At 42.8% G+C, this 13545-nt stretch overlaps 1 protein-coding gene across 6 annotated transcripts in view; it reads right to left on the minus strand.

The window, feature by feature from the left end:
• Positions 1 to 13545, minus strand: part of ITSN2 (intersectin 2) — a 1003157-nt gene that overhangs the window by 766545 nt on the left and 223067 nt on the right. For all 6 annotated transcript variants that reach the window (XM_069236034.1, XM_069236039.1, XM_069236035.1 and 3 more), the window contains 2 exons: positions 9924 to 10020; positions 201 to 343 (listed from right to left, as the gene is read on the minus strand). In XM_069236034.1, the coding sequence (XP_069092135.1) occupies positions 201 to 343; positions 9924 to 10020 (240 nt within the window). The remainder of the gene's footprint in view (positions 1 to 200; positions 344 to 9923; positions 10021 to 13545) is intronic.

The raw sequence follows: 13545 nt of genomic DNA on the forward strand, positions 1-13545 counted from the left end.
GAAAACCTTACTAAGTGGGGTCCAGATCCATGAGCTAACTCCAGCCCTGATCGCATAAAGTACTTCAACTTGCCAGACTAATTGCTAATGAGCGTCTCAAACTAAAACTCTAGAAAGCTGTGAATAACTTAAGTGAAATAAAAAGAATGTAAGTAAAATACAAATGTATATCAGAAACATAATTATACATATTTACTAACCTGTAAGATAGCCACTCATCGTTTTATCAAGGCTGTTAAACTTTTGCCTGTATTTTAATCTGGCAGACTGCGGAACTGCCCAGTCCAAGGGCCCAGTTTTAGGGGAACTGCCAGGCAGAGAAGTTGTAGATGATGAATTCGAACTAAAAAAAAAAAAAAAAAAAAGTGCATTTAAGAAACAGCAAATTGTGCATTGCCAAATGATAAAGTATTAAAGCTGTGTACTGTACATTCACTTACAATTTCAGCTCATTTACTTGGTTCTAGTGCACAATCATTTTAATCCAAGCTGAACCCAAATAGTGTTCTTCACAGACACAAGTTCAACATGATTAAACAAGAGCAAGAAGTAGTACTAGTTATTAATAACTAAAAACAAACTACAATGTTGATGGACCTCCATACTTCCATTGACTTCGAAGTTCCTCTAACGCCATACAGATACCTTTAAAGACTTAGGGAGGAAGATGGTTCTTATCAGGAAAATGCTATGTATACGTAAATGTATGTGCATCTACATTTGACTGTGTTTGTAAGGGGGTGTGGGTTTTAGTTTACAGGATACAGTTTGTTCAATTCACTTTACAGCTGCCCATGAACATATTCTATATAAACTTACAACTATGGAATATAAAAACGTTTAGAGGTTTGGGGAGGAATTTGGGGGGAAAGCAATAAAATATGAAGATTGGCGGGTGATATGGCTGCACACACAATATCTACAATTATTTTTAATTAAAGAGGACAGACCTACCAATATTCAGTGGAGCACTTGACAGATAATTTGACCAAAATTACATTAAAAAATAGTTTGAGAGATAGGTGGCTTTTCAGGTCCCTGTGTTTGTCATTCTATGATCAGAAGGTGTGATGTGAGCTCACACTTAAACTCGTAGCTGGAGTAGTAACACATTCCAAATAAAATGACCAAGAAGCTGAGTGATTTTCACCTAGAGAAAGTCTTTGGGTGGAAGTGGAAGGACAGTAAGGAGGTGTGGACTGGGTGGGAAATCAAATGAGGCACACTCTCAGTTGTGAGATGTTGTGTGAAGCCAAGCCATGCACAATTTTAAAGACAACAATTTGTAAGTAGTTTGTATTTGGCCTTGTGACTGTTACATAGCCCACCAAGCTTAGTTTCAGTGTGATAAGTTGTGGAACCTGCCATAGCATTCTGAAAGGAAATATTACAACTTTATCAAAGGGAGAAAAGGTACACTGAGGAAATCACAGCAATAGATTAGTACAATACTTATCCTTACTGAATACCACATTGCTGACGCAGGATGTACTAGGATAGTAGTGAAGGCATTGCCATATTATTCCTGAAATTGTGCAGCTGGAATCTAACTGCTATAGAAGTGGTTGTGAGGAGTTTCATGTAGAAGTTAATTCTTCCTCACAGATTTATGGTCGCAAGAGTGAGTGTCACAACGGTGAACTATAGATGATATATATTTTTATACATACATATATACTTGTGGTTTTGTAGGAAAATCCTTCTTATTCAAAAGTCACTAGTGGAAAGAGTGGGTGCAGATATTTTTCCTGTAACCTGCCTTGAAAGAGTTGCCAATGGCCTCTCCTGTGTGACATGGAGGCAGAAATGTTTTAAAGTTTTTTTGTACAGCTCATATTTTTGTGCATTAACAACATGCATAAAGTGAATTTTCTCCATAACGTACATGTGCACACAGACATGGTGCAATTCCATTTTGAAACAAATTTGCTATGACTTAAAGGAGTGTGTTTTCTGGGCTACTGTTCACTAGGTCACAATTTAAACCCTAACCTATCTTGTCCAAAATAGATGCCTCGTCCTGTATGTTCACTGTTTATTACTTCTGCAACAGAAAGCTAAGCAGAGTCATGTTTATTTCCATTGACATGGTTTGTGCCTTTCTTGAAGAAAACTTTCCAATACCGACACAGCAATGTTGCTTTTCCCAAGGCCCTTCTGCTAGTTCAACTTTACTTCATTCATGCACAATAGTTTACTGTTTGTCTTTTATCTAGTTTGTCCTCCCATATCCAGATGGCATTAGCATAGAACGGACAGAATCAATATTTCTGTACTGGGACTGTGTTGACATGCTAAAGCAATATGACATTCAATAGGGCCATGCTCTGAACTGCTCAAAGTGTAATTATTTTGCTCACAGTATGTTGATTTTGCAGGAATGCATGGATTACTATGCAAGAGACTGCGTATAAAAAAAAATGATTTTGGGGGTGAGCCAGAGCTTTTCTGAATGCTACTGGTGAAGCTGTCCGGTTTCTTACTGATTTTGCTGCTCACTTGGGGCTTGAAATTATTCTGATGTGCACTTTATTCTGTATGCCATATTTACTGAAAGCCTTCATGACAATGACTATGAATTTGCATTTATGATCTTTATACTGCACCTTTAGAATTTTTGTAATAAATCTTTAAAATCTATTTCTGCATTGCATCTGTCCTTACTTAAATGACTGTATTTTTGATGAGTAGTAAGGTGCCGTATCTCGGGAACATGTTGCCTTATAAATTGAGGTACAACACGGTCTCCAATTCACCCACTTGTGGACGTGTTGTTGAGGTAATATTTTTGGTGTGTACATTATAGGGTTTCCCCATTACTACATGTTTGTGCTGTGTTGTGTAACAGAATGAAGAGACAGAGTGTGTGTGTCTCTCCGTTGCTCTTTCTCTCCCTCACTTCAGTTAATCTATTTTGGATCTCCAAGGGAAGAGTGGTTCACAACATGCAGGCTGGAAAGTGTCTGCCAGACAGGGAATGAAGATTAGAGGTAGATCCTTATACCATTACTGAAGGCCTTTGGAATAGACAGCACTCTTGCTAAAGTAAGCCCTGAATTGTAAGGGCAATTTCTGCACCCTTCATATATGATTCCTCCCTCGCGGTTTGGACATACAAGTTATGTGGGAAAGGGCATTTGTCTGGTAAGCTTGTTAGGGAACGTCTGCAACACCTGCAATATTTAGAGAATGATGAGCTTTGGCTGAATAACTAGGTGTGAGGTGAAACTCTCTCCACTGAAACGAGACAAACCCCCCAAAAATCAGACTAGAGGAATATACATTATAGACTACTAGCCTTACATTACTATTCCCTTGGGAACTGCCACCGATGCCATCACCATCCAAGGTGCTTGATGTCCAGAAACAAAAACTAGTAAAAACGTTCAGGAGCGTTCATCTAATGAAGATCCTTGCCTGGAAAAGCTATTGAAATATCATTTGTCAAGACTGTTGCAGTATACATGAGAGAAACGTTGATGCCTGCTACAATAGATGGGCGATGGGAGGTGCAGAAACAGGGTGGGCAATTTAAAACCAAAGAAATAAGTAGACTGGGTAGGAATACAAAGGGTGAAAGTTTGGAAAAGCTTTTGGTGAGGCTGTACATTTCATGCAGGTATTGCAAATATTTATTCAACATGGTCATAAGCTTGTCACAAGTGCAATGAAAAGAGTCAGTTTGCACAATGGTGTAAGGCTGTCACTGGGAGCAAGTGTGTGAATGTTGTGGTGTTGGGCCGGGTGCATGTTGATATAGAGTAGGAAGATATTTACTTTCAGTTGAAAAGAGTAGCAACAATGCGATGTCCCTGGTAAGGAGCTTTCAAATTGAATGCAGAGCGGAGAGCGATCATTTTCCACAAGCATTGGAGTTAGCATATAAACCAGAGTTGCTGCATCCCTCGAATGATTTCGTGAGCCCTCCAGCCATGTTTAATCTCAAGAGATTGAAATGGCGTGAGAAAGGGATAGCGGTAGTGATGGATGAGGTGCATCAGATGTCTATCTCCCTAGAAGAGAGAAAAACTCTTGCAAATATGCAACAAATGTAGCCCACTTTCAAAGGAGACTGGAACTAAGACTGGGCCGTGCTAAGTCACGGTTTGCTGGCAAAATTTCCAGACACCTCCAACTCAACCTTCCAGGGATTGGCCTCTGTATCAAAAAGGGACTGTGTTAGTAAGCTCTGGTTTAACAAAGCCTTACGCATCCAGAAATTACAAATTGCACAACAAACCAGGAAACTGGTAAAAGCGATCCATCGAGGAGAAGGCAGAGATAAGCTCACTCTGTGGGCCATGGAACAAAAGTATTGCTTAGATTGTTGGTCCACAAAGAAAAGCGTTCAGGAACATTCATGGTCCAGATTACAGTGTGCAAGTCGAATGCCAAATAGCAAACTCTTCTGGGGGCTGGTGAATGAACTGGCACTGGGAACAAACAGACGGATTTCCTCGAGTCAAACCACAGCCTGGACCCCTCACAGTCCGGTTTCAGGAGCAAACATAGCATCGAGACAGCTCCCCTCACAGCCACAGATGACATCTACACCATACTAAACCACGGGGACACAGCCACCCTCATCCTTCTTGTTCTCTACGCTGCATTCAACACAGTCTCCCACTCCACCCTTTGCACCAGACTCCACGACGCCGGCATCCACAGCAAAGCACTGGAATGGATTTGCCCCTTCCTGTCTGGAAGAACCCAGAGTGTCATACTCCCACTGTATACTTCTGCACCCAAAGACACCTGCTATTGAGTACCCCCGGGATCATGTCTTAGCCGACCCTCTTCAACAGCTACATGGCCCCGCTCGCCAAAATCGTCAGACAGTCTCCTATGCCGGCGACACCCAATTGATCCCCTCCCTGACCGACGACCCATCAACGGCCAAGAGAAACTTCCCTAACGGTATGAATGGAGTCACCACCTGGATGGAAGCCAGCTGCCTCAGGTTCAACTTGGACAAGTCAGAAATCCTCATACTCGGTCACCCACGCTCTGGTCAGCAGCAAACTGGACTACGGCAACACACTCTACACCGGTATCACAAATAAGCAACGTTACAGAGAATCCAGAATGCAGGAGCCAGACATCCTAGACATCCCCTGCAAGCTACATCTCTGCCCATCTCACAGACCTCCATTGGTTCCCGATCAACAATTGCTTCACATTCAAGCTACTGACTCACACCTACAATGCACTTCACAACATCAGCCCAGACTACCTCAACCACCACCTGACCTTCTACACACCCGCCAGGTAACCCCGATCATCCCATCTCATTGTCGCCGGCATCCCAAGAATCAGGAAAAGCACAGCTGGAGGCAGATCCTTCTCCTACCTCACATCCCGGACATGGAATACTCTCCCACTTAACCTCAAACAGGCTGCATCCCTGAAGCAATTCAGGAAGGAGCTCAAGACCTGGCTATTCGAGTGACCAACACGCCCAGAACAGCTCCTTGAAACTCCACGGGTGATAAGCTGTGCTCTGCAAGTATTGATTGATTGTTTTTAGGTCAGCACTGACATATGAATACAAACCATGCCTTCAAGACAGATAGTAGGTACACTGGAATGATAGGGACCCAGAAGGGTAACTGCAGTGTAACTCATAATGTATTAGTGTTTGTTAGTGTAAGTTTGATGATCAAAATATAACAGGGATATATAGAGAGGAACAATCACAAAGATATGCCTTTTAGAATTAAATGGATAGGTGTGCAATTAAAGCAAAAAGAGAAGCAGGAGTGACCTTGTACTGTTTTAACCCCTTTTGTGCCGGGGACGTAATGGTTACGTCCACCGGCACAGTGCTCCTTTGCCGAGGACGTAACTATTACGGGAGCACTAGCGCTTCCTCCGTGGGCTTAAAGGCAGGGATGGAAGGGAAAGCCCTTCCCCTTCTAACCCCGAACCCTCCAGTGATGTCTGATGACATCAGACCTCCTCAGAGGCCACTTCCCCAAGCTGAGTTTCCAGCGTGATCGGAAGAGAAATACTCAGCATTTCTCTTCCGTTCATGTGATGGGGGGCCTGAGAGGCTTCAAAGGGAAGGAAAGGAATTTCCTTCCCTTTGAAGTCTCTCAGAGCAATTCCGAAGCCGGATCGTGAAGCGAATGCCCACTAGACACCAGGGATTTTTTGTATAAAGGAAATTGGCATAAGGGGAGCGACCCCTTGGGCAAGGGTCGCTCCCCTGGGGGGCAATTTTTTTCAAGGTCTTTTCTGCCCCCTGGGGCAGATCGGCTTATTTTTATGAGGCCAATCTGCCCACAATGGGGGCAGAAACCACTAGACACCGGGGATTTTTGTTTTTGCGGCAATTTCACACAAGGGGAGCAACCTCTTAGGCAAGGGTCGCTCTTGAGGGGGGAGGGAATTAACTTTAGGCCATATCTGTCCCCAGGGGGTGCAGAAACCTCTAGGCGCCAGGGATCATTTTTGTTGTTGTTTTTTAGAGGTGGGGAGCGACCCCTTAGGCAAGGGTCGCTCCCCTGAGGGGGAAATTGTATTTAGATCATTTCTGCCCCCCCCAGGCATTTTGACCGATTTTTGTTAGGCCAAATTCCCCCCTAGGGGGGCAGAAACCACTAGGCACCGACGCTTTTTTTGTTGCACCAATTTCACACAAGGGGAGCGACCCCTTAGGCAAGGGGAGCGACCCCTTAGGCAAGGGTTCACTCCCCGGGAGAGGGCAATTTATTTTAGGACATATCTGTATAGGCCTATTGTTATTAGGCCGATCTGCCTCCAGCGGGGGCAGAAACCTCTAGGCGCCAGGGATCTTTTTTGTTGTTTTGCTTGTTTTTTTGAGGTGGGGAGCGACCCTTTAGCCAAGGGTCGCTCCCCTGATGGGTAAATTGGGAAATTGTATTTAGACCATTTCTGATCGGCTGATTTTTGTTTGGCCAATCTGCCTCCTAGGGAGGCAGAAATCACTAGGTCCTGGGGTTGTTTTTTTTGCACTAATTTCACAGCAGGGTAGCAACCACCTAGGCAAGGGTTGCTCCCAGGGCAGGGGGTTGGGGGGCACATTACTGTTGGCCATATCTGACACCAGTGGGCAGATGGGGCAATTACCCCGGATCCACACCCCGGTTGGGGGGGAAGGGGGGCAGAAAGTCTACTAGATGCCAGGGAATTTAAAAAAAAAATCATGGGGTGGTGGCTACCAACCAGTATGGGCCTGGTTATGCCCCCACCCCAACTGAAGTGGGGAACAGTCTTTCAGCTCTCCCCAGCACACTAAAACATCTTATCCCACAGCAAGCAAGAAAACATTTGATTATTTTGGGTTTTGGTGTTACATTTGGGACATGAGAGCTTGGTTAACTCTCAAAATCGTCCCACTTGGAATGGTGAGGGCTGCACTTTATGGACTTTCAGACGCTGCCATGTAGAAAAATCCACAAGACCTAGACACATCTGAAAACTAAACATCTGCCACCTGCACCATTTTCTTACCCACAATGCCCTGCAAACCTCCAACTTTGCAGCAAGTCACACATTTCCCCCGCATTTTTGTGATGGAACCTTCTGGAATCTGCAGGAATCCACAAAATTCTTACCACCCAGCATTGTCTCATTTATACTGATAAAAATTCTGCTGCACTTGTCAGCCTAAAAAGGATTTTTTTCCAAACTGCCCTTTTGGACCCGCTTTGGTTCCCCCTCAATTTCGACATGTTTTTGGCTCTTCCCTGTCACAAGCACTTGGCCCACCTACACAAATGAGGTATCATTTTTACCGGGAGACTGAGGGGAACGTTGGGTGGTATGAAATTTGTCCCGGTGTGGTGATCCCACACAGAAATGTGGGAAAAATGTGATTTTTTAGCTAACTTTTAGGTTTGCTGAGGATTCTGGATAAGAAAACATTGGGGGATCCAAGCAAGTCACACCTCCCTGGACTCCCTAGAGTGTATAGTTTTCAGAAATGTCTGGGTTTGGTAGGTTTCCCTAGATGGCTGCTGAGCCCAGGACCAAAAACGCAGGTTCCCCCCCCCCCCCCCCCCCCCCCCCCAAAAAAAACAGGTAGTTTTGTATTTGATCATTTTGATGTGTCCAGATAGTGTTTTGGGGAATTTCTTTTCGCAGGCCTAACCACAAAAGTGAGGTACCATTTTTATCGGGAGACTTGGGGGAGCGCTGGGTGGAAGGAAATTTGTGGCTCCTCTCAGATTCCAGAACTTTCTGTCACCGAAATGAGAGGAAAAAGTGTTTTTTGGCCACATTTTGAGGTTTGCAAAGGTTTCTGGGTAACAGAACCAGGTCAGAGCCCCACAAGTCACCCCATCTTGGATTCCCCTAGGTGTCTGGTTGTCAACACAGCGCAGGTTTGCTAGGTTTCCCTAGGTGCCGGCTGAGGTAGAGGCACTTTGCAAAGAACATGTCAGATTTCAATGTAAAAATGTGATGTGTCCATTTTGTGTTTCCTGTCGCGAACATTAGGCCTACCCACGCAAGTGAGGTACCATTTTTATCGGGAGACTTGGGGGAACACAGAATGGCAAAACAAGTGTTATTGCCCCTTGTCTTTCTCTACATTTTGTCCTTCCTAATGTAAGTCAGTGTGTAAAAAAGACGTCTATTTCAGAAATGCCCTGTAATTCGGGCGCCCCAGAATTCAGAGATGTGCAAATAACCACTGCTTCTCAACACCTTATCTTGAGGCCATTTTGGAAATACAAAGCTTTTCTTGATACCTATTTTTCACTTTTTATATTTCAGCAAATTAATTGCTGTATACCCGGTATAGAATGAAAACCTATTGCAAGGTGCAGTTCATTTATTCACTCTGGGTACCTAAAGTTCTTGATGAACCTAAAAGCCCTATATATCCCCGCAACCAGAAGAGTCCAGCAGACATAACAGTATATTGCTTTCAAAAATCTGACATCGCAGGAAAACGTTACAGAGTAAAACGTGGAGAAAAATTACTGTTTTTTTTCACCTCAATTTCAATATTCTTTTATTTCAGCTGTTATTTTCTGTAGGAAACACTTGTAGGATCTACACAAATGGCCCCTTGCTGAATTCAGAATTGTGTCTACTTTTCAGAGCTTTCTGGGATCCAACATTGGTTTCTCACCCATTTCTGTCACTAACTGGAAGGAGGCTGAAAGCACAAAAAATAGTAAAAATGGGGTATGTCCCAGTAAAATGTCAAAATTGTGTTTAAAAGTGGGATTCAAGTCTGCCTGTTCCTAAAAGCTGGGAAGATAGTGATTTTACCACTGCAAACCCTTTGTTGATGACATTTTCTGGGAAAAAACCACAAGCCTTCTTCTGCAGCCCTTTTTTACCATTTATTTTTTTTAAAACAACATTTCCTCTGTATTTTGGCTAATTCCTTGGTCTCCTTCAGGGGAACCCACAAAGTCTGAGTACCTCTAGAATCCCTAGGATGTTGGAAAACAAGGACGCAAATTTGGCATGCGTAACTTATGCTGAGAAAAGGTTATGAGTGCCTAAGTGCATACTGCCCCAAATAGCCAAAAAACGGCTCAGCACAGGAGGGGAAAAAGGCCTGGCAGAAAAGGGGTTAAGTGCATGCACCACTATACCACAGCTCTTTGGAGGCTACAGCACGAGGTGCAAGAATGGATGATGCACTGATGTTGCTAGCAGAATAAATTGTAAACATAATGCAAGGCAAGCACTGGCACAGTCAACAGGTCTTATCCTATACATGCCATCGAATCAAAACACCATGAATGAAATTCTTATGGAAGGCGCTAATAATAAAAGGGAGGAAAACCCTTGAATCAGGATCAGGGAAGTGAGACGGATGAGAAAGCTATCAAATCTCCAGTAAAGGACTAACCCAAAGCCAAATCTGTGTAATGTCCTGTACAACAAATAAAGTTTTCTGTAGACAAAATTGTTGATTTTACACTATAATACTATACCTGCTAGAGCCCAAATCGATTAGAGACTGTGCTTTATGCATATTCGTACTACCAAATCCTCCTGGCATGAGGCTGTAAGAACCTGGAAGAGGCAACGCTAAAATAAAAAAGAAATGGTTAATGTATACATAAGATTGAAAATGACCCACCAGAGCTACAAAAACATCTCATTTCATCAAGGAAATAAACACTGTCTTGAAAAAAACATCACAAAGGAGGAAATTAGACCTCCCAGACCTTTTATCGGAGATAGACCCAAGAACCTCTCTATAATGAGATCTACTTAAGTTCAATAAAAATAATCCTGAGATATTAACAAATATTAGCAATGCTGTAACTTCAGATGAGGTAAATTAGGGATAGCCCTGCGCAAGACTGCCAGTATTGATGACTTTATTCAGCTGTAATGTTAAAAAAAAATGCTTTATCATTTTGGAATGCCTCTACAGGTCAAATATATAAAAGACATAGATTCAATGCATTAGGCACCGGGATAATAATATTAGCAATGTCTCCCCATTGCAGCATTAATTATCTTACAAATATCTGCTCCAAAAATATTTTAGAAATTCAACAATGTTTCTCCAAACATGAGAGGGGTGCTACTTACTGGTATATGGACACCAACCAGTAGCTCCTGAGCTACTTGTTGGAGAAGCCTACAAAAGAACAATAAGAATCTCTGGAAGTGGAGGTGGTTCGATTTTAAAAAAAATATCAGACACATGTTTGTAAGCCATGTAGCCAAAGACACAATAATTGAACTCTCTTTGTCATTTGAAGACAGGCTGAACCACTGACCAAAAAAGCAATCTCCCTGATATATAAGAAAATTATATGTAAACCTCCCCCCCCCCACTCTCCTCAAATGTGATATTGAGGTTAGAACAGAGGGAAAGGGACAAACGCCCCTTTGAAGAACGGGAGTGGGAAGAGGCTCTACAAGCTGCCCAAAGAATTCACAACAAAGCCAGAGTTTCGCCTGATAGAATTTCGGATGCTGAAACGATCATACTACATGAAGTAAATACTAGACAGAATGGGGAGAGCAAGCATCGACAAGTGTAACAGGCGATGTGTTGAGGTAGGAGACTTCATTCACACAATCTGGTCCTATACACTCCTCCAACATTTCTGGAGGGTGGTGAGGGACAGCCTGTGCGCAGCAACAGAGATATGAATACTGAGCTCTGCAAAAATACTGATACATAGTATTTTTGGCAATGGCGGTCCTCTGAAATTTACCAACCTGCTGGTGATATTTGGGCTCACAGCACCAAAAAGAAATATAGCACAGTGCTGGGGATTGGGCGACCCACCAGACATATGTACCTGGAATTAAGACATCAACTGGTGGACGTTGGCAGAGAAGCAAGTCTTTGAAAGAAGGGGATGCTCAAAAAAATGGGAAAAGGTTTGGTATACCAGGCAACAATATAGGGACATGAATATGAGCCAACAGTCTGGGGGAGGAGGTGATGTTACCTGGGAGTGTTGAGGTGGGAGATAGGTGGAAATTATAGGCAGGTGACGGCCTGCCAGATTTGTATAGAAAAAAAAATATGATTATAAGGAAGAAGTATACACTGTCACATAACGAGAGTAAGACGGCTCATAATGGTTGTGTTCTCGTTACAAAATTGAAAAAATATTTTTTTTTTAAAATTAAGAATTTTTCCAAGCCCTGATCATCACTAACGAAATTAGGTCTCCCATCAAAAGCCTGAAGCTAAATAAGGCTGTGGGACCAGATGATTTTACTGGAGAGTTTTACAACACCTGTTCAGTCTTGTTCATACTCCACCTTCCAAAGCTATTCAATATTTTCACTCAAGCTTAAGGGGTAACACCATTGATGGCAAAGGATTGCATCTCACGGATATCAAAACAGGGTAAGGATCCCATGCTCTGTTCCTCATAGGGACCAATAGCATCTTCGCAAAAATCTTGGCCACGAGACTAGAGACTGCCCTACCAGACATTATACACCAAGCCAAGTTGGGATATATTAAACAAGAGGCAGATGCACAAAAACACAAGACACGTTATCCACAGTATCGTAAACATTAAAGAGAAAAACGTTCTGGCAGCCTAAGTGACTCTGGATGCTGTAAAGGACTTTTTCAGGTGGCCGGGTCAAAGTGTTAGAAAAGATGGGATTTAGCCCAAGAATTAGAGCTATGGCTGTGGCAGTATACAAAACACCTGCTTCAAGATTAGCTTTAACTGGAGCAATCTCAGAAGCTTTTTCACTGGGGTGCGGTATTCACCAAGGATGTCTCCTCTCCCCCCTCCTATTTGTACACAGCAATGAACCCTCTACTAGAATGGTGAGAGAGAATGCAATGACATTGGGACTCAAATTTGATTCAGCGTTCCATTGAATTGTGCTATTTGCTGTTGATGTCTTCCTAAAGCTTAACCCTCTGTTTATATCAATCCCCAGACTCCAGGAGTTGTTAAATGAACATGTAGAAATTGAAGGCTTCAAACTTAATGTATCCAAATTTGAGCTAATGAATCTGAATATACTGCAGGACCAGGAACGATGGCTCACAGAGCAAATCACCTTTCAATCGGAATCGAATTATGCCAAATACCTGGGAGTAAACCTCCAACCTGACTTATTAGATGTATATTGTTACAATTATAAACCCCTACAGATATCAATGAGGAATCCTTACCATGGATATTCTATGCTACCTATTTCCTGGCTTGGGAAAAATAATGCCACCAAATGAACACTCTCCAAGAGTCCTCAATTTATTCCAGGCCCTACCACTCTTCCAGATGGGTTCTTTCAGGACTTAAAGAGTATGGTTCTGAAATCTTTTTAACTAGGTGGATGGCCATGACTAGCATAAGAGATCATGTGCTGGCTCAGGCAGGAGGGAGAGTATGGTGGCCCATCGATGGTTTAGCCCTACCAGATTTTAAAGTATACTACTGGGCAGCCCAATTATGGATGCTAAAGAAGTGGCGTATGAAAGACATGGACAAACATACGAACAAGGCGGTGGGTGATCAAACCAAATGGGACTTTTTCTGGAAACCCAGAAGTAACAACAAGAAACTCTGAACGCTTACATCAGTACTCCTACTGATACCATGTTCAAAACATGTGACTGCATGAATTCTCACATACAACTAATGATGTGCCTGTCTCTCTACCCAGGCTCTCAACATCCCTATTCACTTTAATCCTGAATTCATGCCTACATTGCAACCTGGTCCATTTCAACCTTGGCACAAGAGGGACTGCCCTATGATTTCAGATTTATTCTCTGGAGAGGAGAGGTATCTCAAATCATTCAATCAGTTTCACCTATAAGTCCAAAGATTCTGTTACAACTAAATCAGGCACTGAATCTCCCACATTCTGAGGAGGCTGTCACTACAGAGTTTATAACAGTGAAACATTTGAGCAACTAAATTCGAACACTAGAGGAATTAACTCCACACTATATAGTCTGCTGTTGGAAGCCACCCTACAGAATTCCTTACAGATATCTATATCTATGACTACTGGTAAAGTAATCCCCAAACCTCAGCAGGAATACCTACTGATAAATGTACCCACCACCAGCATCTTAGGCAGAGAGGCACACTTTACGGTGAAATA

The sequence above is a fragment of the Pleurodeles waltl genome, chromosome 5 (genome assembly GCF_031143425.1).
Source record: "Pleurodeles waltl isolate 20211129_DDA chromosome 5, aPleWal1.hap1.20221129, whole genome shotgun sequence".
Taxonomy (NCBI): domain Eukaryota; kingdom Metazoa; phylum Chordata; class Amphibia; order Caudata; family Salamandridae; genus Pleurodeles; species Pleurodeles waltl.